The 24,438-nt window shown below is 40.7% G+C and overlaps 1 protein-coding gene across 2 annotated transcripts; it reads left to right on the top strand.

The window, feature by feature from the left end:
- Positions 1-5: 5 nt before the first annotated feature.
- MGST1 (microsomal glutathione S-transferase 1) lies at positions 6-24,192 on the top strand. Of its 2 annotated transcripts, none has more exons than XM_086466933.1 (4): positions 6-39; positions 18,757-18,904; positions 20,960-21,054; positions 23,577-24,192. In XM_086466933.1, coding segments are annotated over exons 1-4 (492 nt in total). In that variant the 5' UTR covers positions 6-37; the 3' UTR covers positions 23,824-24,192. The 2 variants fall into 2 exon arrangements, with proteins under 2 accessions (XP_086323059.1, XP_086323066.1); XM_086466940.1 differs by lacking the exon at positions 6-39 and adding an exon at positions 16,238-16,269 and having other exon boundaries at positions 18,757-18,928.
- Positions 24,193-24,438: the final 246 nt, after the last annotated feature.

Genomic DNA, 24,438 nt, shown 5'->3' with positions numbered 1-24,438 from the left:
ATTAAGGAAGAAAAAAACCTGAGAATATTAACTTCAAATGTAAGTATGATTCATGTGCTAATCACTGCATCTATCCCTGAAATTGTTGTATCTTATTTAAATAAGGATAATAAGACTGTCCTTTATAAAATGGATAATCCCAAAAGTGTGTATCAGTAACTAAGATATAGAGAACTTATTTTCTCACTGTCTCATACTACAGAATCAGAAGAAAAATTCAATTCAATGTCACAAGGAAGAATAAAATTCAACCCTGAAAAGACAATACCTTTCTACCCAGCATATAATTGGACTTAGAAATTAATTTATCTTGGAAGCCAAGAACTTGATAAGATACAAAAAGGGACTGGATATTTATGCCGATAATGAAAATTATATATCAACTTACTAATTTTGAGGAACAAATGTTTGGAAAAGATGTTAGATTTTATACTTCTACTATTTTTATAATAAATAGTATACTTTATAGTATTTAGCAACTGTAAACTGACCAGCCCAAACTGACAAAGACAATGTCCCCTCCCTGGAAGTGTTCAAGGCCAGGTTGGATGGGGCTTTGAGCAACCTGGTCTAGTGGAAGATGTCCCTGGCCATGGCAGGGGGGTTGGAACTACACAGTCTTTAAGGTCCCTTCCAACCCAAACCATTCTGTGATTCTATAACGAGAAGTTCAATTTGTTTAGCTGCAAATAAATAGTTAACTGTAGTGGTGTAGAAATAAAGGAACTTCTGAAAGTAGAACAGATTCTGAATCTTAGGCAATAAGGTGAGCAAAATACTGCCAGTTAAAGAGATATTACATAAAGCACCGCACATTCCCGATACTACTAATTCTCAGTCTTCCCATACTTTTATTAAGCTGATCTTAGCTTGTACAAGACCCCCAGGAACCAGATGAACTTTGTATCTAGTACACCGTGGCAGTTTCAGAGCTTGGCAGCCTATTTACATTGATGGAAGAAATTATATATAACTATTATACAGTTATTTACACATGTAAATCTCAAAAAGACACCACCCAGTAAAGTGGGTCAGAGTTGAAGGCACATTTTGCAGATAGGTGGGAGGACACTGAACAGCTTCCCCTACCAACTCCTTGCCACATGGTGCTGGGTCTTTATTTTCCAGGGCTGTCCGACTCCGTCAAGTCCACATGAAGAAGGTGTTTTAAAATGCACAGATTACTAGTTTGGTGCAAAACCACTTAGTAATGTTTACCTGATTTTTTGACATGAGGAGTTTTTCATTAGCAGTAGCAGAGCTGGGTGTGCATTTCATGTTAAAGCAGGTATTATGCCTTAGCTCTTGCTTGTCACTGGGTTCAATGCCAAGAAACAGAACTGAGAGGCAAATACAAAATCAATATTGTGTTTACTCTAAAGGGAGCAAGGAGGTGAGGAAATTCTAAACCAAAGCCTCTGCATTGTGTCTTGGACCTAACTTTTCAGTGTTGTTACATGCATTGCACTAACAACTGGCGAACTACACAAAAATGCCACTTCATCCTCACTGATGCAAATTCTTGGAAATGAAACATGGGAACTATTGAGAAAGAGGCAATGATTTGGGGGAAGAGGCACCATATCTAATTTCTAGTGAAACTACCTTAAGAAGGTAAGTAGTTAGAACCGGCTTCATTTTTCATGTAGCCATTAACATCTTTAATGAGAGTCTGCTGGAACAAAGATGCAGCTATTCCATAGCCTGGCCAAGCATTGTTATTGCAGTTAAGACATAGGCGTGCTTTTAACTTTTCAGCTTGTGATGAAAGAAAGTTGTTGCATCAGTGGGAGTTCCTGGCAATACAGTCTTAGATTCCCAGAGACGAGCTTGCCTTGGGTAATGTCACAGAAGAGTGCAACGTGTCTGGGTGCCGACATCAGTGACAAGATTAGGACAGAAAATAAGAATCACTTGGGCCCACTGTTCCCAGGAGCACAAGTGAAGCATCTTTCAAGAAGACAGCAGTATTCTTCTTCCACTGGGAAACCAGCTTCTCCCTGTTTTGCTGCTTATTTTTAGCTTTGGTCAGAGATGTGAAAAGGCTAAGGTGGTACTCACACCATTGCACCTCCCTGGCAGTTTCTAAGGACATAACTTCATTTCACCATGTACGGTCTCTGAGAGAGAGAAAGATCATTCATAGGTGCTAGTAGTTGTTTGGGATGAGAAATGCCTGGGAAACAGCCATGTGTGAGGAGGTCCATTTCAATGAGAATTAAATATCAATGCATCTAGAAGGCCATTTGCATTTTGCCTTTGATTTGGACACTGGCGATAATCTTATTGTAAAGATGTCGTTCCTGCAGAATTCACAACAATGCCTGATGACTCCAGCTACATGTCTGCTTTCTGAAAGCATCAGGGTGTGCTGTGGGATGAAAATATTGCCTTGTTTACTCCAGACTCACCTTAAACCCCACATACAGATTTTACACAGCCTTTTTGCATTTTGCTGTTGTAGATGCCAAGCCATTGGTATGCCTACCCTCTTGTACTAACCTGAAATTATTAAATTAAATGCTTATGATTTCATTGTTTCTTCAATGTGGACAGCTCAATACAATTTCTAGCCTGCACATGCTTGCTGCCTAGGGGCTGTGAGTCATGTTTATTTTAAAAGAGGCCACACTCACAGACTGTCACTCACCTGGGTTATTAGAAACAGAGCACTTTAAGAATTACTGTGCCACCTCCTCGCCTCTAAATATAGCTAGCGTGCGTGGGTCTTAAGTGATTTAGCTAGTCTGAGAAAAGGTCTCATTCCAAATAATCAATTAAAAATCCATCATTTTAAGAACTATGTGGGCCTCAGGCCAAATGCATCAAATACCTTTGACTGTTTAATGCTGATATTATTTGTATTACAGCTCCAGATTCCTAACTCAGAATGAGATTTCTTTGCACTAGAAAGTAACAAGACCTGTTCCAAAGAGTGAACTATTTAAGCAGGCATGATGGACAAAAAGCAGCAGCAGAAAATCATCGTTATTCCCCGCTTCATGGATGGGAAACTGAAAGACAGATTCAATGACCTGCCAAGGGTCACATAGGAAAAAAAGTAATTCATAAATCCCAGCACAAGGTCTTAAGCCACGAGATTTCCTCTCATTCTCTAATCAATAATAAAACACCACAGATGTCTAAGAATGTACTGTCTACAAAATTGCTCCAAGGTCTACAGGCACGATACCATTAATTTCCATTAAGAGCAGTGTGATGTGAGGGCACTCTGTACTGACCAGAAAAGCAGGCCTTGCAGAATTTGCAGGTTTTTAATATTCTTTTAATAGAGAATATAAAAATCAGGGATAGACTAATTAAAATAAAGACAGGTGAAACAGTCGCCAAACTTTGACCTAAGCTAAAACCAAAGTAACTGACTGAGGAAGTAAACCGATTTTATAAAAAAAACTCGGGTCTAGAAAAAGCAAGTCTGTAAGTGAAAATATTTATAATGGATTTTCCTTTTTTAAATGCAAGTGTTGTTCCTCACTGTTACATGTCCCGTTGGCTTGACCTTTAGGGCTGTACTCAGCTGCATTTTTTAACTCCCTCCTCCTCTATTAGCACAAAGGACTCCCAAGAGAAATTCTCACAGATTCACCTCCCTGTAGGATTTGGATTTCAGTAAAAACATGAAGTATCAAAGAAGTTGCAACACGATCACAAGAATCAACAACACTGAAATGCGTAAGTCAATAACTGCAGGTTGTAAGGAAGAAGTTAAGCACTGTGGGAGAAGTCCAGCTCACCCAGCCCCCATAAGGCCAACACAGGGAGCTTCCATAAATACCTGAACTCCTTCTACTCAAATCGCTCTGTAGTTTCTTTCGGGTATTTCCACAAATGTAACTGGAATCATCACTAGGCTCTGCAGTACATAATCAGGCCTCAGCATGTACAGAGAGTATAACCTTTGCATCTTCCCAGCGCTCTCTCTTACTGCTTGTTAAAACTAGTAGTAAAAGTAAAAAAAAAAAATTACTACCACTCCAATGTAAGCCTGAATCTTACAATGTGTTACGGTCATGTCTAAATTTGTGCACAATTTACACATTATTGCCATTTATGCAATTGCACAGTTATCCACTTTTAGGTGTTGTGACAGGTCTGACTTTTATTTTACGCTTTTAAAGCACGTAGCTAAACTGGAACATGTAGCTACTGCTTCAGTTAAAACACCAAATAACAGTGCTCCTGTTATTTTTAATAAAGTATGCTGCATTTAAAACATTGATGACACAACAAAAGTGGAGAAATTAAACCATGTTTCATTAAAACCTGTCCTAATTCTCCACCATTGCTGATATGTAAATCAAACTGATAAAGGATGTTAAGAAAACCCCTGGCTAGTACATTTTAACCACCACTCATTCTGCAGAAAGACATTACAATACACTATTACTTTCTTTCCTTCCAGTGTTATACAATGAACTTTGATTCTCTAAAGAATTTACACAGGGAGCCAACCAGTATTCTTTGTTAAAACTATTGCACAAAAGGGCAGAAGTGAAAAATTAAGTTTGCTGTTTTATAAGAGATGTCGAGATTCCTGGCTGGCATGGACTTACTAGATGGAAACTTTGTCCCATCAGTGTTTGTTCTGATAAGTTATCTCTAGCTGTTGTAGGGTAAAGTTCTTAGGAAATATATGCCACTGCTATCATGCTCTGAACTTGTGAGAGTTAAACTGCAGATAGGCCCTACTCATTCAACATCCGCTCTATGGATCTTCTTTATCACTGGGGAAATTCAGGTTTAAAGGAGGTGCCACTACTTGTGACTGGGCTTATTTTTCAAAAGCATAAAAATAATTGAAATCTTTGTGATTCACCTAAGCTGAGTGTGAGCCATACCTCACCAGTTAAAAAAAAAAAAAGAAAAAAAAAAAATCTGTTGGCTTTGAAATTATTTGGATGAAAGTAGAAGAAACAAGTCAACTACTTTTACTCCTGCAAGAATGGTAGTCCAAGGACTTGACTTCAAGTGAGTATCAGCCCATTAAGCAATAGTTATATTTTACATGTTTCTGAACATATCACAAAAGGTCATGAAACTTTCTAGGTGGCTTGTTTATTCAATAAAATAGGAAGGAAACTTGCACTGATGCTCACAGAATTAATGGAATTTCCACAGAGTTTGACAGGACCTTCTGTGGAAGGCCAGTAGCAGAAAGACCACATTCAGGCAAATTAGGCCACTGTAATGTGCCCCTGACCTCCCTTAATATCAATTTATCTGCCTTGTCATGGGAAGAGTAGAGGGAATACTGAGTGATAAGAACGATAAGAGTCCCTGAACTGGCTTCAAAAGTAGAGTGGGCACAATTCAGAAAGGCTTTTTAGAGGCTAAAAATTAAACAGTGCACCTGAAAATTCAGAATTAAATTACTGAAGTAACTTCATGGTAGATTTAAAGAAAACATGAACTGAGAGTAATGGTGAACATACACATAATTTAAATATATGGGGCTAGAATCTGCCCTTGAGTCATAAGGTTATGCAGGGCAGAGAAAGGGGTTCATTTATGCCGCTGAACAGCTGTTAGCTTTGACTGCTGTAGACTGGAAAGGCAGTGAAGTGACCAAGTGCATCATGTAGTGCAGCTGCAACAGCTGAGAAAAATGAAAGAGGCATGGGAAAAAACTAGACCTCCAAACTAGGGATAGTAATTTAACTCTCCTACAAATTAATTATGTAACTTATGAAGTTAAGGGGCAAATCCTGCAGTCTTGCCTAGGAAGAACAGTCAGCTTCAGTGCAAGGGAGGACAGAACTTGGCTTCCATCCTAGAGTAAGCACAACACCTGAAGCTTCCTCTTCAAAAGGCTGCCCATTGATAAGGCTAGATTAAGTTTTATACCAGATGCTTGTGATTAAAAACTACTCTGTGAACACCTGGGCATGGAACTCAGCAACAGGTTTCAACAGAGCTGTTGAGATAAGACCGTTGTTGGTTTCTAGGTCACCAAAGTCCAGATGACATGGAGCTAGAAGGACTGTGTATGATTCACGGACTAGAGCTCCATTGACTTTAGACACCGTTTTCTGGAAAAAGGTTACTTAACATTTACTGAACACAAGGTCTAAAGTAGTTGGTCTTTCCATTGACTTTGGTAGACTTTGGATCACAATTTGAAAGATCAAAAGCTACTGCACACAGAGACATTTATGAAGCCCACAAGGTAGAAGTAGAGCATCAAATCTTCATCCCTGCTATTATGTCAGGATGGCTAGTGATCAAAAGTCATCATCTGACAATTAATTGTTCAGATGGCTGTTGAAACAAATTCAGGATCTTAGTTCACTTCCCAGCAAATGACAGTATGTGACTGTTGCAGCAACATTTTTGGCAGGCTTCACAGGAGGATCCAAGAACTGAGTTGTCGTCATTGACTGGTTATTCTCTCACCGCTTCTTGTAGTTCATTCAGGTCATTGTTGAGGTGGGTATAACAAGCTTTTCTACTCCAGTCCTTAGAATAAGGAGGGGGTAAGCGACATACTAAGTATTACCTGCCATTTTAGGAAGACTGACATTTGCCTGGCCCACCTCAGATTTAGTCACCTGATTAATAAGGTAACTCTCTACTCAATACAAAGCTTTACAAACTGAACTTGGCCAATATGGACCATATTATTATTACTAAATCAACTTTTATTTGTTTGCATTTCATGATCTACTGCATAACTGACCTGTGTGACTGTATGTACAATGCTCCACACTGTGCACAGCTGAGAAAGATCATTATTCTTCATGATCCCTTGCTGAGTCTGAACAGTACAGCACAAAACACAAAAATATATACACAAACAAAACGTCCCTTAAAAGGGTTAACGAAGGCTTTGAAAAATTTCTGTTGGAGATCTGTTTCCTAGATGATTTCTCTGAACTCAAATGGGCTAAAAAGTTTCAGGAAGAAAATATGTAAAAGCCATGACTATGACTGCTATTGAATAACTTTTTGAGAATTGTTGTCAGTAGGATCATCTGACAAAATAGAAACAAATTAGTTTCTTAGACAAGGCAGTATATGATTGGATCTGCACACATGTGACTATTTTTTGTTACTAAGAGCACCATTTTCAAGCGTACTCCCACTAACACTAACAGTGTGAGTGCACACACATACAGAATCTTTAGACACTGAAATTAAATATATCACAATATAGACCACGCTACAAGAAGCAGTGAGGACGGAATGAAAACCCACCAAAGCAAATGAACTAATTCTGAAATCAGGATGCATTAGTACTTGGGTCTCTATTGGATTGCAGTGCCCAAATACATATCCATCTAAACATGGTTTATGTGATAGCAGTCATGCAATATCACTAGAAGAAGTGAAGCAACATTACTACAATTTTCTCCTCTCTTAATATACATCCCATCTGTTACCTGTCTGCATTCTAATCCAGGATTTTTGGAAGGCAAAATACATTTAAAGGACACCTCTCAACAGCATTAAGAACATGGGTCTCTACCATTCATTTCACTTTGTGTTCCATGCTCCTCCACAACATACAGATCCCCAGTTTGTAGCTTTTTGTAGCTTCTTTACTTCACTAGAGCTAAAAGTCTAGGTCATGATCTGCATACTCTAGGACAATTTTGCCAGGGCAATATGACATGGACTAGCAGGAGGATGTATGTCAGGTACCTTTGCTTTGTTCTGTTTTTAGGATACAGTTAAACACATTTCTCCAACTCTCTTCGACATGTAATCCCACCAAAATCCCTTACTCAGCTTCACAAGAAAGTACTTTTTCTTGTACAAAGACAGTGCATGCTGCCATTAGAGGCCAACATTGCCCTTCGCAAATATGCATCTGTGTGGAAATTAGGATGGGGTGAAGAGCATCAAGAGCTCAATTCCCAATACTCTTGGTGTAACTACCAGGTTGGGAAGCCAATCTGCCATGGAAAGGGGTAAAATCCTGCTGTCCTCAAAGTGGTAAGCTCATTAGTTTTCTTTCAGGAACACTTTCTCACCCTCTCATGCTGCAAAGCTGCTGCAGCCATTTTATACATATACACACATTGATGATTCGCTATAGCTATTGCCAAGGATGTATTTTTCCCTCAGCTTCAATATATCCCAATATACAGTAAAATGCCTCAGCCAATAGGAAAGTGGCTCATTCCTGCTGAAAGAAGGCAAGGTTATTGCTTTGCAATCCTTCCTATGTAAGGAGGCTCATACAATTTTTCGTGGCTCAGAGAAGCAGCAGGAAGAAACCTGGTTTTGCTCCATGAGGAGGTGACCTGCCCTAGATCTGCACCATCTCACAATGTGAGGACTTCTCTCCTGCTCTGAATTCAACACTCTTGGTCAGAGTGCTGGACATGGGAGGAGGAAAGGGGTGAATTCAAGGTCTTTCCCTGTTGCATGGCAGAAAGAGGCTCTGTTCCTCCTGCTTACCTCCACCCCAGGCAAGGCCTGTGGATACCTTCTCTGCAGAAGGGCACAAGGGAGTACTTCAAAGCTCCTGTGTGCAGTGCACCAGGCAAGAAAAACTCGCCATAAATGTGAAAAGACAGATTACAGCAGGGAAAAAAATAACAACACAACAAAAACTCGCACAGCTACCAGAACTATGTTATTGAGGATGCTATTTGTCATCTGCTGTATAATAGAGCATACATTTTGAAACAGGCTGAAAATTCCAATCCCTTCACTTCTTCTCCTTCCTATTCCACAAGTGTCATTGAAAGTAAGCAGCAAAGTCACCCTCTTCATGAATTTCTCAAACTGAAATGCTCTCCTGAGGATTGTTATCCTGCTGCTATGTGATCTAGTCTGGAAGCCTGCATGTACAAATTAAAAAGAACTCTATGAATCAAAGCTGTGAGACTTGATACTGAGATACATAATGAGCACAAGAGCACGTAAGGCCCAGTCCTGCTCCCGCAGAAATGAGCAGCAAGGGTCTGATTCTGATTTTGCTTATCCAGCTATAAATCAAGAGCAACTTCACTGAAGCACACATCAGTAAAATGCAAACAAGCAGGCTTTCAGCCACTAAATTCCCAACATATCACACACTGTGTTTAGTACAAAACATTGTCCCAGCTTGACTTTACCTACAGGATCATCCTGGGAGAAAATTCTGAGGAAATGTTCAGACAGTGTCTTAAGAGAAAAGTGGTTATGATACAGTGGAGGAATGGGTTAGCAGAGCCTACTGAGCCCCTGCCAGCTGCCCATCTGCAGAAGAAAAAGAAGCAGGGATCCTTCTCAGAGACCAAACTAAGCAAGAGTACTTCTCTCCCTCTGCTATACTGCCAGATCCTCCTGAGTCCAGAGCTGCAGGCAGGATTTGATGACTAGATAGCTATTAAGAGATTCCATAAAATTTTATGTGTTTATGAGCACTCTTTATTCAAGCTAAATAGACAGTGCAGCTGAATATCCCTTTGTACAGTGAGACTTAAAATAACATAGAGCATCAAGCTAAGCCACAATGTGTTATATCGGCCAAAAGACTTTCACCAGGACTAGTTAGAATTGCAATGGCAGGGAGATTCATTAGTTGCAACAGACTGTAAGAGAAAAACACTGGTTATCATGGCTTGGGGACAAAAAAAAAAGAAACAGTATTTTTGTTAAGGCACAGTACTCATCAGAACAGCAAGGCTAAAGCTATGAGAAAGAAAATTGCCCATTTCTACCAGAGAAACGTATGATTTTGTGATTTCTTTGTAAATGGGACGGCACCAAAGAAGATCACTACTGGAGAGAATAATTGCATCCCTATCTTATCACCTTTTTATCTTTTTAATGACAATTGTCTGGCAAAGCACCATACACTGGGTCACAACTCCGCTCAAAGAGGATTTGTGTTTGGGTAGTGACTGAATATGAATTTGTAGCCTATTATTACTAGGCATTACGTGGACCATTAAATGAAAAATGGTCCCTGTCCCAATTAACTTTTAATCACTTACACAATTTTTATAAACTAAAAGACAGAGTAAGACGCAGACTCTTGTCTTGCTGCTGTGGTTTGTTTGTTTTTATTTCCCATCCCAGGGCTTTAGGGAGTGTATCTCTGCTAAGTATTTCTGCAGCTGTTCAAAAGCAATCTTACTGCACAATACAGTATCTGAATAATTGTCTCAGGTGACTATTAAAGTCCACTGCCGCACCATAAAACCATGAGGAGTAATCTTGCACCACAGCAGAAAATACCCGACAGCCAACCCTGCAGAGTGTCGTTCCTGTTAGCAAAGAGCTACCGCAACCGAGTGAAGATTCAGCAAGACAGAAAGAGCACAAGGAAGGCTCTGGACCTTAAATTGTTCATTTTCTTGCCAACTAAGCAAAAGTTGCTGATTGTTAAATATTGAATTGTCTGTATTCATCCCTAGCCAACTGAAGTCAATGAACTTACATTGGGGAGGACTTTAACCCATTACATGCAAAATGTTTGGCTTCTCCTTTCCCTCTATGTCTCTCCTTACAGCCTTTTATATACTGCAGTAAAGGAACCCCTTTAAAGCCTAATGTATGGTAATACAGTTTAATTGTGGTTGGTTGGCCTGTTGGGGATAAAATGTGCTGGTTCCAAGCAATTTTGCTGACTCTAAACTTGGCTTGTACAGACAGCTGGGGGTGGGGAGGTTGCTAATAAAAACAGCTGTGCTACCTGCGAAGGCTCTGCCACTGCAAAGGAACTGTTGGAGTAGGCCCTGTAATTGCAGATAATTGATTTTTTTTAAAACAATGTTGTTTGGCTCACACTGACTACACAGTTTGCCTCTTAACTCTTACACGAGAACAACTCACACACAAATTGAACTCCCAGACAAGCACACTTTGGGCACTCTTTCCTCACTGAGCAGCATGTAGTCACTTTGCATTCATTACGCAACTGTTTTCAATCTGTCTGTTGGAGACAGCTGAATTGCTGAAGACAGGAATCTCCAGCCTTCATTTCCTGTAGGAAGACAACAGACACCCAAACGCTGGGGGGCCTGTTTCTTCTCCCCACATCCTCTGATCTAGTACTTTTACAGAATCCCACCCACAGTCCTACCACCAGATCAGTGACACATGACTGTCAGCAGGACAGGTGATTACTACTGATTGATATCTTGCTTACATGGACCACTTAAGTTCTTTCTTCCAGATAGTTACTCCTCAAAAGTAACAACCTGTGCAGAAGTGCACCTCTCGTTCCCCACCTTCAGCTTTCATAAGCGTCTCCAAACTGCCAGGCAGAAGCCGCCCTATTAGCTAAACATGGGACACATCCCGTCAGTGATATACATAGAAATGGTCTTACGAAACTCCAGTTTTAGATGACTAATACTGAGCGGCAGAGACATTCAGCCTATTGACATTCAGCAGTGATATGAATCCAGTCAAGATTATCAGTGACCAAAGGTTCAGACCACCACAGAGCAGTTTAGTACCCTCATGGAAAAATGAGCTTGCTTCAGTCCACAGGGCCTAGCTCTTTCGCTGCCTTAAATACATACCTACAACTATGTGAGTATAAAAACCTCACAGTATGATTTGGGAGCACTTTAAAAGCTAACTTTATAACTTAACCTGTTTTTCTATAGACATACCAGTCTGTATGTCCACAGGTAACTCCAGTATCTGGAAAGCTTTTGCTTGTTTAGTTCCAGGAATCTCTTGTCTGCAGAGATACCTTCGCAACTTCTTGCTAGACACTTTTTATAGTCTCTGTCTTCTCAGTAGCTCACTCAAACTGACTGTAAGCCTTCTGTGTGCATTTGGAGTGACACTGTAGCAAGAAATCTTCCAGTTCGGTCTCCAGCTTTATAATTTTCTTGTACCTCTAGTGCAGACCAGTAGTACAATAATCTACTGGACTCTTCTATTAATAATTAAAACCTCAATGTCTCAAAAATCATTTTGCTCTCTATAATTTGTTCAATCTGTGAAGTGAAACTTGATAACCTTTCTGCTTTTATAATAAAAATTTTTCTCATTCTGCTACTTCAGTGTTATTTTAAAGGATCAGATTTTGTTCTGCAAGCTGTATTTAATAATACTTAACAAATAACTTCTTACTGGATTAGTTTAAAAGTAACTTACTACGGTGTCTGCAAAATCTGTTTTATTGGCACATCTGAGCATTATAAAGATATCAACTTTCTCATGGCCTTTAATGACATACAATATCTTGCTTTCCTAATAAAAACAATTGTACAGATCAAACAGGATCACAAAAGCTGAGGTTAATGCGCTTTTCCCTTCAGTACAGCATGGGACTCTAAATACCTTACCACATATGCATTAGTCTGCTACAAAGGTGGTTCTGTGCTGCAGACTTATTTTCAGAAGTGAGACTGATGCTGCAGTATTTATATTCAGTGAAAGAGGAACGAAGGCAAAAAATGGTCCATGATGCGCTTCTATATAGACCTACTGAAAAGGTGTACCTATATGCCCACCAATCCGTTTCTGAGTTGTTCCTCAACTGGGACATCGAGCTCTGTAGGGCACTAACCCACAGTCATTTTTCATGTGTTGGAGTATTTCTTATGACACGCCCACACCCTGACTTTTGATCACTGTCTTGCACGTTCTTTGTAGCAATGGTGCTACCTGATGGAAAACAGTAAGCAACTTTAGAGGATAACCTTACTCATTGTCTCTTTAAATGACCAGTAAATGAGCTTTGTGCAGTTTTTGAATAATGCATGAATGATGCATAACTGAGAAAACAATCAGTAGATATGACCACTCTCATGCTTTGTGGAGACCGTATCCTCTCACCTTCTCTCACTGCTTGTTGGTCCCCACCCACTGTAACTGGTCACTTAAATCATATACTATTGTTTCTGTCTCATATGTGAGCATCTGGGATTCTAAAAACCCCCCTGAATTCCAACACTGAGAACTGCTGTCCTCCAAACAGTGCCATGAATACAACAGACGGATGGATAGACACAGCTGTTCTGGAGTTAGAAGCTCAACCAAAAGGCAGCTTATGTCAGAGAAGCCTTCACTTAGCTGTACCCAGCAGGAAGCGTGCCTATCTGAAGAAAGATCCTTTCTTGCTGTTTTTGAAGCAGTTCCCCAGAGAAACCAGACAGCAGTTTGAGATCTTCAGAAGCAGAAGCATGTGAATCACAGAGAAATTACACAGGTGTCAACATTTGATATAGCGAAAGTGCTTTCTAACCAGAGGGTGTAGGTTTTAACGGAGTAGCACAAAATGTGACTCTGGTCCCTTATACTAAACATTTTTATAACACTTTCCTTCTGGCATTTAAAGAGTATTTTAGATTTTAAGCTAAAATATGGACTGAATGCTAGTGTTCATGTTTTGTTTCACTCTGTAAACCATTGGTTTATTTAATGCAGGATGCATAATTTGTCAAGTCTACAGAAGAGCTATTTGAGGAAACAACTAATTTATATTAGCAAGAGGGTGGTGAACAAAAGCTTTCAGGTGTGGTGAAAATGTATTGTTGATACCTTCCTTACCACTCTAATTATGTTGAATAAATGGAGCCAGAGAAGGAGACAGGACGGAACAATGCTCATCAATACATGCCTCTCCCTCGCCTTCCCTGCAGTCAAAAGAGAATGATTGCACTTACCTGGCCTTCTTGAGGAGCATCTATTCCTTGATGGAGGTTAAATGAAAAACTCTTGGATTCCTACTTTTATGCTGACCCTAAATTTGTGTCCTGATTCCACTGTCTCTGGCTATATGGGTAGTTCTTCAAGTCAATGGGAAAATTGTCATGAAAAAGGGTAGCTCACATCAATGAGGTTTGCAAGATCAAGCCCTTCATGATCACTATAACCCTGGGCATCGGGCTGATATGGCATCCCTGATTTACAAGAGTAATCCTATTAGCATCAAAGGGACAATTCACATGAGTAAGGACTGTGAGAATGGGCCCCTCAGGAGCAACTATCACCACAGTTATGCATCTAACCTCACTTAGATCACAGCAGTTTTCAAACGTTCTACAGGCACTTTATGCTGCTACTGAACTTTGAGAAGAAAATAGACCTTGAGCACAAGTTCACTTCTGCTTTACTGAATACCGCCCCGGTTTTGCACTCTATTTAAGCTCGTCTTCTCCCCACTCTTACGTGGTTTGGGGTGTGCAAGAAATACTGGCTTCTCTTCTTGTTTCTTTTCTTTCTTTTTCTTTCTCTTTCATTTATTTCTGTCTTTCTAGTTTCTTTATTTTTCTCTTTTCTCCTTTCCTCTTCTCTTTTTTCTCTCTTACTCTTTTATCTTTTTTCTCTCATTTTATTTCCCTTTTCCTTTTTTATCTTTTCCACTCTTTTTCCTTATTTTTTCCCTTTTTTGCTCTTCTCCCTTCCCTTCCTTTCCCTTCCTTTCCCTTCCCCTTCCCTTTCTTTCTTTTTCTTTTGGTATGTTTTCTTTTCCATTCTTCTATTTTTCTTGTTTCTGTCTTTCTTTTTTTTATTTCTTTTTCTTTTCTTTTTCTTTCCTCCCTCCCTCCTTCCCTCCTCTTTTCCCTCCCTTCTTGTCCTCTACCCTTCCTCATATCTTCCTTCTGTACCTTCCTTAGAATTAGAGGAATTCACTGATGGCAGGAAAAAAATCAGTAAGGTGTTGGCCTCAAAATTCAGACTGGGAACATACAAGCTTTCCCAATTTCAGAAGTGTTTTTTAAGGTCACATAAACCAATCTAAATTTCCAGAATCTGTAAAACAGGAATGTGAAATCCAAAGGAAAGGGCGATTTTTGTAGAATTCCTAGCTGCATTTCTGCTTCTCTTTATATCCTACCTGCAACTAATGAAAATGGCTTTTCTCCTGGCTTTCTGGTATTTCCAGGACTACTTCTGAGAACTGCATATAAATCAATTACCAGCTTTTCTTCTCAAGTATAATACTGTGGACTTAGTTTAACTCTGTTAACTTAATAGGTTTACCTTCTTTTTAAATTGGCCTTGGATAACGATTAGAATGCCAAAAAAAAAAAAGAAAACAACAATCCCAAACAGGTGGTTATAGAAAATAATTATAATTTTATTTCAATAGCACTAATTACACTATGTGATTGGTATATATTTTGTGTAGGTGATGTGTAAAAATTTATGAAGACATAAGTCTTGCCTTGAAGTAAGTTACAAGCTGCAGAAATGCTTCCATTTTTCCCTGGGAAGGATCCATGCTTATGTGAGCTGTTTTGTTGACTTCAGTGGAAATACAATTTGCTGTGTCCTTAGTGAGAACAAGGTTGTTGAACTCAATTTCTACCATCGTTTAAAAACTGTTCTGATACTACAGTCCTTGCTCAAATGCCTTCTGCTGTGTTTGATGATTAATAAGAAGAGTCACAAAGGTCTGCACACACAGGTATTTAACACAGCATGTAACATCAATGAACGCTGAATATAATGTACCCAAGACTAGTTTTTCCATAAGGATGCAGCTTTAAAATTTGTATCTGTTTCTGACTTCGTACACATCTTTAGGATTATTTCTGAAATCTTCACTGGGCATCTGAGTACATTTATCTCCATCTTCTTCAGTCTTGTTTATCATAAGATGCTTAGTCACAAGTTCTGTTGCAACAGCGTAATTTTCTCTGAAGAAGCAGTGGGAAACTCGAACACCAAGTTTCCTCCTTTCACCATGTCCTAGCATGCTGGTAGAAATCAGTGGCCACCCCTGAAGTTCCTTTATTTTTTTCAATGCTTTGCAGAGCAACATGAGGCACTCTGATTGGAACAGCACTGATGGCTTGGCAATGCACGCATTTTTAGTTTATTTTTCTTTTGACAAAAGTCCAGACCCACCAAAACAACGTAGGGGCCCAAAGTACTGAGACTTTAAGAGTTTTACATAGTTTTTCAGGTAATCTTTGACCTCGCTTGGGAGTTTGTGCAATCAAAATCATGGCGTGTCCCTAACGAAGCCTGGCTGGGTCACAATCGTCGGTTTCCCTGTGTCTCAAAGTCCAAGTGTGCTCAGGCAGGAGGGATTGTTTTTCCTGCTTTTCCTCCCAGGTAACGTCTGCTGGGGTCTGGGCCTAAACCCTGCTCTTCCTGGGTGAGCCACCGCGGACGAACCGGCGCTGTGCCCGCCACGACACCGGCCCCAAAGGCCGCGCCGGCCCGCGGGGGATGGCGGCTCCGCGGCGAGCCGGGCCGCGACCCGCCTCCGCGCCCGAGGGGGCGAGGCGAGGCGGGGCCGGGCCGGGCCCCGGGGCGGGCGGAGGCGCAGTGGCCGGGCGGGAGCAGCGGGGCTAGCCGCGGTGAGCGCACTCGCCGAGGGGACGCGGGCCTGAGGTGCGTGAGCGCTGCGCGGCGGCGGCTGCCCCCACCCCCACCTCCCCCGTCCCGCCGCCGCCATCCGGGCGCGAAACCGTCGGCCGGTGCGGGGAAGGGGGCGTGGGGCCGCTGCCCAAAACGTGGCGGTTTTTTTTTTTTCATCAGCGGGCGCCGAATCCCGTCGCCCCGCGCAGGCGGCGGCCAGGGGCGGGGGTGGGTGGCCCGGTGCCCGCAGCTCCCCGCGGGACCGGGGCCTGGGCTGGGGCTTGCTTGTCGTGGGGGGGCCGCCCCTGCGGGAAGAATGAAGCGAAAGCAACGTGCGGGCGGGCCGGGCTGCCTCGATAAGCGCCGGGGCCTGGGCGGGGGGGGCGGGGGGGGGGGGGGGGGGGGTTGCGGCGGGAGCTGCTCGTTCGGATGCGGCGTCGGCAGCCGGGCGGGGGACCCCGCCGGGCGGCGGGCAGCAGCGTGAGCGGGCTTCGGGCGAGCCGCCGAAAGGCGCGTTTTAACGAACAACCGACAAAAAGGCCGTCCCGGTGCTGATGTTGCTGGTTACGGCGGCACAGCCAGCTTTGGGAGCAAGTCACGCGTGACGTTAGCACAGCCGTGCGCCCGCCGAGGGCACGGCCGCTGACGTATCGATACCCACCGGGTTTTTTAGACCCTTTACGTGGGGTCCGGGCTTGTGCGCTTAACTAGGCCCGGGTTTTGCATTCGCGCCTCGGGGAGGTGTTACGTGAGTTTTGCAGATGAGGCTGTTGGCAGCCTTACTAAGCACATCCCTTTGAGCCCTGTGCTGTTCCAGTATGTGCGGTTTGTGTTTTGCGTTTCTGCTGGTGTTAAAACTCTGAATTCTTGGGTGTACTTGGTTTTCGTAGTGGAGGCAAGGCCTGCAGCTTTGTGAAGAGTTTGGAGGGGCCAACCCTACGGGTAGGGAAAATGGATAAATGTGGTGTGGTTCCAGTGGGATGCACACGGATACCGGTGGACAATTTCTCATGATTTTGCATAGTTCTTGGATGTATTTTCAGCATAGCTTTATAATCCAGTAAGGAAAAACACTGAAGCCACAGATTTACTTTTTTTTGTTGTTGCGTGAAAGTATGCAGGTTCTGTAGAAACTGCAGAGAAAAAAAACTTTGCTGAATTCTGATTGTCTTGAGAACTGCTCTACTGTGAAGTGAGAGAAAGGAGAGCTATACTGAATTTCTCATAATCCCTAGACCTGCTTGCCCTGTTTTGGAAAGGATAGAAAAGGGAGCAAAATCGCTACAGCCAGACAGGTCCAGGCAAGGGTAGATTTATTTCACTGAGCAAACATCTGCTTACCTCCATCCTGCCCACCTCCCCACCAAGGATGTGCCTTCAGAGCAATAGTTGTCTACTGCTCTCTGCTTGTCGAGTTTCCCTTGTTTGGCTATAGCTGGCAGTGACTCCATGCTGAAAGCAAGATGAGAGATTGTTAAAGCTGTGATCGAGTTAACATTAACTTTTTTTATTACTATTGTTAAAATGATATCTTAGGAAATAATGAAGTGAACTGTAACAAAAAGTACATTTATTTTTGTCTCGAGTGAAGCTAAGACGTACTAGTTTTATGGATTGCTACTCACTAAGTGCATGATGGAAGCACTCAGTGAGACAAAAGCCTTGCTCTTGTGCAGGGCACAAATTGAATGTGCAAAGGGACATGCTTTTTGTTTTACGTGCATTCAGTCCTCGTCACATTCTTAACTTTATAGTGTTGATAAAAGGTACTACCTCCATAGGATTGTAGGTTTGGTGTGGTCTCATTGGAAAGAGAGTTCATTACCTTAACCATCCCATGATAGAAGCGTAAATAATTCCCTGCTTTTTGTCAGTACAACTTAATCTTTGCCCGTGAATCATGCTAAAAGCAAGTTTTAAGAACAAGGTCTCTAGGGAGAAAAATGCTTGTTTTACTCAGTTTTATCACAAGTTATTGCTGGGTGGGAAGACATTGGTTAGTTGGAAAGCTGAAGTGCAATTATAATTGTGTCATTTTACACACACACACAAAAAAAAAATGTAGGCAATACTAATTTTCCTCTTTCAACACTACAGTACGTATAGTATGTCATCACACTCTTTCTGTCCTGGTAACTGCTTAGGGAAATTCACTAGTTCAAATGAATTGGTCTAAAATTGGTCTAATTCCTTGTGTTATTTCAGAAGTGTACTAATTTCTGTGACTAAATTTTCTTTACGCAATTACATTAAATATTTTGGTGGTTTATATTTTGACAGTTTAATAAGATATACTGGAAGTGAAATATTAAATGATAATATATTTTCTCATCTTAAAGTACTATATCGTGCCATTGTGAAAATAAACTGAGAAAAACCAAATCTGTTTGAAAATAAACTTTTCATGGTGGCAAAATTGCGCTATTACTGTAGTGATGCTAAAAAAAAAGGGCTATGACAATCTTATTGTCAGAACCTTGGATTGCTATGATGTTAGCCTAACTTTAATGTTTTTTAAAGGTCGTCAGTGAGAAGTGGAGAAATGGCAAAATTGACCCAGTTAATTGACAATGAAGTCTTCCGGGCTTATGCTACTTATACAACTATTGTTCTTCTAAAAATGATGCTAATGAGTCTTATGACAGCATACTTCAGAATCACACGAAAGGTAAGAAATTGGAAATACTGTCCGGTAGAATAGATCGAAATTCGTATTGCAATACAGAGATATCACAGGTGTTTCTTTTCTTTTCTGCTTTCAAATACTGCTGCTGTTCTTCCTTCCCCTCCTTCCATTCTGAGTTTGGCATGCTGGTGCTTTGTTGGTCTCAAATGGACAACAGCTTTAACCTAGTTATGAGATAATTACGAGACTGTATCTTACAGTTGCATTTGACTTTACCCTTCTAAAACATTTCTGTTATTTTTAAATAAATAAGAGTTTTTCATAACTGTAATTTCCACCATCTTCTGCGGAAAGCTGGTGTCCAGGGTACCCAATTTATAAAGCAAATAAAGTGTGATACGGGGTCAGAAGAAGGCGTATGAACTGGATTTTTATGCATCTATAACCTTTCCATCCGGTAATTCTAAAGCTCTTTACATTCCCTAGTTGTTTTAGCCTTCCTGTTGCAGGTAGGTCATTATCTTAAAAAAATTGATTTTTTTTCTAGAATGAGAGGCAGGCTGAAAATTTATGTGGGTTGGCATGTAGGCTAGATAAGTGTATGAAAGTTCCACGGAAGTTCGCTAAATTATGCAGAAGCTTCATCTAGCTTAGGAGAGCATGCTCATGGGAAGCAGCGTTGTGTTTGCCCTGTCCTTGGTCTTCTCTAGGCGTCTGCTCATGGCCACTGTTGGAAACACTTGGTCCTGGGCTGAAAGATCCCTGTATTTGCCCCATATGGCTATTCTTGTGAGATCTGCTTCTGCAAGATGGTATGTGCTGCAGGGATTTTTTTGCAGTCTTTTTGTTGAAATGCTGCTTTTCGTTCCTGCTGGTTGCAAGAGAGCCAAACTGAACTGTTCTGTTGTTCATGGGGTTCTAATAGGACAATGTTTATGCTACTGCTGGTTTCTAATAGCTCTCTAGGTCTTTGGCACAGCTGAAGATTGAGTATAGTAGAGCACACAGCCTGTCCTGTATGTTCAGAATAGGACCCAGGTGTCTGTGTCGTAACCTTACTTCCTTTTGCTCTTCAGCTGTACTGATCCTATATACAGATCCAGTGGAGTCCTGTATGAATGCTCATCCTGTGTTATGATCCATATGTATGCAGGTGACAATAGGGCCTTCATTAATTTGGAGTACTTGGTTTTCTTGTGATGGACAGTAATATTACAGACAGACAAATTAGTAAAGTAATTTTTGTTTCCTATTTAATATAAAAACATCTTTAAAATGTTAAGAAAAAATGGAGGAAAGCAGTTAGTGGAGCAAGAGAAGTAAAATGTTGCTGATGCTGGTAATGTTAGTGTGTGTGCAGAATTTTGAGGCCAAGGATACTTCACAGAAAGGGATCAAGGCTGCCTCAGAAAACAATCGGGTAGCTCTACTAAAATCAGAAAGTCTTCTTGACTTATGTCTGCGTAGCCTGAACAGTCTGCAGAATGCATGTGTTACTACCTCTGTCAGCAAGGAGAGATCTACTTCAGTCTGCACTAACTGAATTAAATGTTGTTTTCGAGTAGCGTGTTACAGTATTTGGAGGCAATGAGAGGTCAATAGGTGGAAAAATTTGTACCCAGGAGGAAAGGGAGAAACTTACTTGGTCATAGATGAAGATGGGAGTCTCTTGGATGCTGTTGCTCTGTAGGCTTCTGAAGAAGGAAGGGATCCAAAAGGGATTTCAGATAATTTTGTCAAGAGTAGTGAAAAAAGAGACTCAGGCAGTACAGACAGTAGTTCTACCTTCCAGGTCCTTATGTTGCATCAGCCCATTAGCATTACTTCAGGCTGACCATCAGTCATAGGCCGTGCTTGTCTCTCTTGCAAGGAGGCTTTGTCTACATTACATTTATTTGTCAGCATGCAAACTACTTGCAGGCTAGGCTCAAAACAGTATGCAGTGAACAATATATTATTCCCAGTGCATATAGCTTCAGGTAAGTTAGGTGAGGTTATAGAGGCATTGGTAAAAAGAGTGACCTTTATAGCAAACTGCCTTGACTAGAAGAAGCATTCTGGCTTCTAATGTCTCTTGTGTGTTTGTGTTTGAAATAGGCATTTGCCAACCCAGAAGATACAGTATCATTTGGAAAAGGCGAGAGTGCTAAAAAATATCTGCGAACTGATCAAGATGTCGAACGTGTACGCAGGTAATGCATAGAAGTCTTTAAAAATAATTTTAAAATACTAAATCAAGGAATTGGTTTCACCCCATTCTCTTTGGCAAGCCTGGGTGTGTTTCGTGTTGCTTTACCGAGTAATCTTAATACGTTAATCTGTTTAAATGGACAAACCATTCCACATTCAAATGGTCAGCATGCATACTAAAAATAATAGGTCATTGTCTGGTTATAATAGCTAACTCTTGGATAGTATCCTGTATGTGTGGGGAGGGCGGTGAGAAGATTGTAAAATATGACCGTAAGTTGATTTGGTATAAAGCAGAGTCCATTAAGTGTAAATGAGCTTTCTATATAATTTGAACACCAGTTCCAATAGTTTTTTCCTAAAGTGTAAAGAAAAATACAGGGAGAAGAGGGGTAAAACTGTGTTAAAGTCATGGAACTCCAGAGTTGTAATGAGAGCATTAATCTGGCAGATTCTACAGAATGGGCGTCAAAGTCTGTGCTCTTTTTGCTGGATTGAGTTGAGGTTACTCACTGATGGGTCAGTTCTACAGGAAAGTTGACGAGCCTTCTGGAAGAATGCTGTTAATAGTATGGCAGTGTGCAACTCTGCCATGTCTGTGTTTTGTTTTGCAAGATTCATGGCAGAATGTAAGCTGTATTTCAGTGGGCTAACTGTTGCAGCTTATTTAGTTTTATTTAGCTGGTGGTAACGTTTTCTGTTACCACAATCATAACTTTCAAGATGCTGTGTGATACACCTGTGCTAACAAGGAAAGCTTTAATGGAATCTTTTCCATCTCATTATTCTTTAAAGAAGCTAACAGGTTATTTGCTATATATATTTTTATACCGAAAACTTGAATGTGAATTAACTGTTCTTTAATTTAAACCACCATTTAAATTTAAACCACCATTAGGGAAGATCTTGAAGATAAGTATCAGCTGTGATGTCAGAACAGTGCATCCTTGTGAGTATAGATGACTGTGGTTCCATGAAGGCCAGTATTATTTCTGTATGTCTCTTCTGGATTAAAATCTCAGAAAGAAGAGTCTAATCTCAGTGGGCTATAAAGATGCTCTGAACATTCCTTTTCTCCCCCTGAGTGGTTCAGGGAGTTGTTAATGGTTTAATTTGCTGATTGTTATATAAAAGTGATCACTTTTTGGTGAGGGGTAATTCCTTTCTATTTGTAAATTCTAAAAGGACAACTAAGTCGATAGTTACTTTACAACGAGATGCCCTTTTAACTCATATTGTTACATTAGAGAAGTGGCAACCACCTCAACAAGTAATTTACACAGATTAGATTTTTAAAACACTGTATTATCGAATCCTGAGTTGCTGTTTTGCAGAGTTGTTCAGACTTCTCCAGACCTAATAAGTCAGCTTGGTTCAAGTTACTCCATTGGTGTTGCAGCATCCATTTTTTTCCTCCTGACAATCATTCATAATGGAATTTTACCATATTTTCTTTTGCAAGCTTCATGGCAACAGATAATGCCATGTAGATTTAGCATGGCTTCTCTTCTGCATAAGTGACTTGAATTTGTTCTGTTTATGGGTATAGAAAAGACATTACTTTCGTCGGTGTACTTTTTTTGGGAAAAAAAATAAAAAAGCTGGAGGATATGTTTCCTTGTAATGATAAACGAGTTCAGAAAGCAGCTGCAAAACAGCACCATGTTCTGATTCTAGTTGGCTGTGAAATTTGACATCATTAGTAAGGCTTAGAGGTTGTTTTGATCAGTAAATTTGGCTGGAAGTATAATTTATCTAAAGAGGTAAAGGAAGCAGGGGAGGTTTAGGAAGAGGCGTGAAAATACATAAAAATCTGGAGTTCAATCTCAACACATTCTTGGTAAATTATAGTTTCAAAATTTCAGACATTTTTCAGCTATTTTAGTACTTAGTAGTGAAGAAAATGAACCACAAGTGTAACTGTCACACCTGTTAGATGCTCAAAAATAACATTCTTCAAGATGATTGAACTACATGAAGATTTGATAGAATATTTTATGTATAGGATATTTAATATTTTCTTTATGGAGACTACAAAATGAAATTTATGGGATTGGAATAGACCATCTGGGCCATGAAGTCTAGTAGTTGCAGTCACAGTCATTCAGTTAATTGATTTTCGCTTGAGAGAGGCTACAAGAAAATTCCAGCTGTCCGTCTTCTTCCCTGCCTTTTCCTGCACACCCAGGTGCAGTCATATACCTCATGTAAGTCCCTAATATTACCAAGATCCTGGGAAAAAACTAAAGCCTTTTCATACAGAAGGTCAGAAGCTTAAAATTCTGGGGTGCAGCAAGAGAGACCAGAGCGGCATCAGGTGAACATGCCAAAATTGTTTCAGTAGCTTACTGTAGAGTAAGTCAACAGCTTACTTAGCTTTCAGTAGTTACGCTGTAGAGTAAGCCAACAGCTGTCTTAGGGCCTTAACAGTAGCGTGCTCTGAAGATGCTGAAAAATAATGAGGCTTGAAGCGGTTTGTTCATCAAAATTTAACACTGTAAAACATCTTTGCTTCTTTCCCCAGAGGCCACCTCAATGACCTTGAAAATATTGTCCCATTTCTTGGCATTGGACTGCTGTATGCTCTTAGTGGCCCTGAGGTGTCCACAGCCTTGCTGCATTTCAGGATCTTCGTTGGGGCTAGGATCGTTCACACTTTCGCATACATGATCCCTCTCCCCCAGCCCAGCAGAGGTTTGTCTTGGGCAGCTGGGTATGCCGTGACCATCTCGATGGCATACAAAGTGCTGAAGACAGCGCTGTACCTGTAGCAGAGTCGTGGCTTCTGTGTTCCATTCGACATTCCACGCAAAGTTTCCGGCAGTGTATGTTGATGTCTTGAATGAGCCAGCACGAGTTTTCCGTGGTGACTGGAATTCCATTTTTTTAACAGAGGCTTTTCATTACTGTTCAGAAATATTTGTTTCAGGAGGAAAAAAAAAAAAGCTTCTCCCTGTCTTCCCTGTTCATGGGCTGCATTGCCGAAATACTAGATTGAATGTTCCCTTTGCGATTTGTCAAGTGCTTATGATTTTAAACATGCGATGATGCTGTATTGATAGCATGTGTGGTAATTTTCTACAGATGCACTATTTTTGGCTGTAGCTCTGAAGTCTAAATCAATAAAGACAAAAGGAAAAAAAAAAAAGAGTGTTTGTATTTTTGTTTTCATTTTGATTCTTCTCCCTGCAGCCAGCAAATAGCATGTCACTATGTATCAGGAAGAGATTCCAATCATAGAGTTCTTTGAAGAATGCTTACCTTAATAATAAGATATAACCAGTAATGCTCGTCTTGTTGTAAAAAATCTTTGATGAAATTGTTGTTTGTATAATCCATTTTGGGATTAAAAAACCCAAACCATTGCAGCTCCATTTCTCTCGGTT

Source organism: Leptosomus discolor, chromosome 1 (genome assembly GCF_034619465.1).
Source record: "Leptosomus discolor isolate bLepDis1 chromosome 1, bLepDis1.hap2, whole genome shotgun sequence".
Classification (NCBI taxonomy): domain Eukaryota; kingdom Metazoa; phylum Chordata; class Aves; order Leptosomiformes; family Leptosomidae; genus Leptosomus; species Leptosomus discolor.
This window is presented reverse-complemented; position numbering and strand designations above follow the sequence as displayed.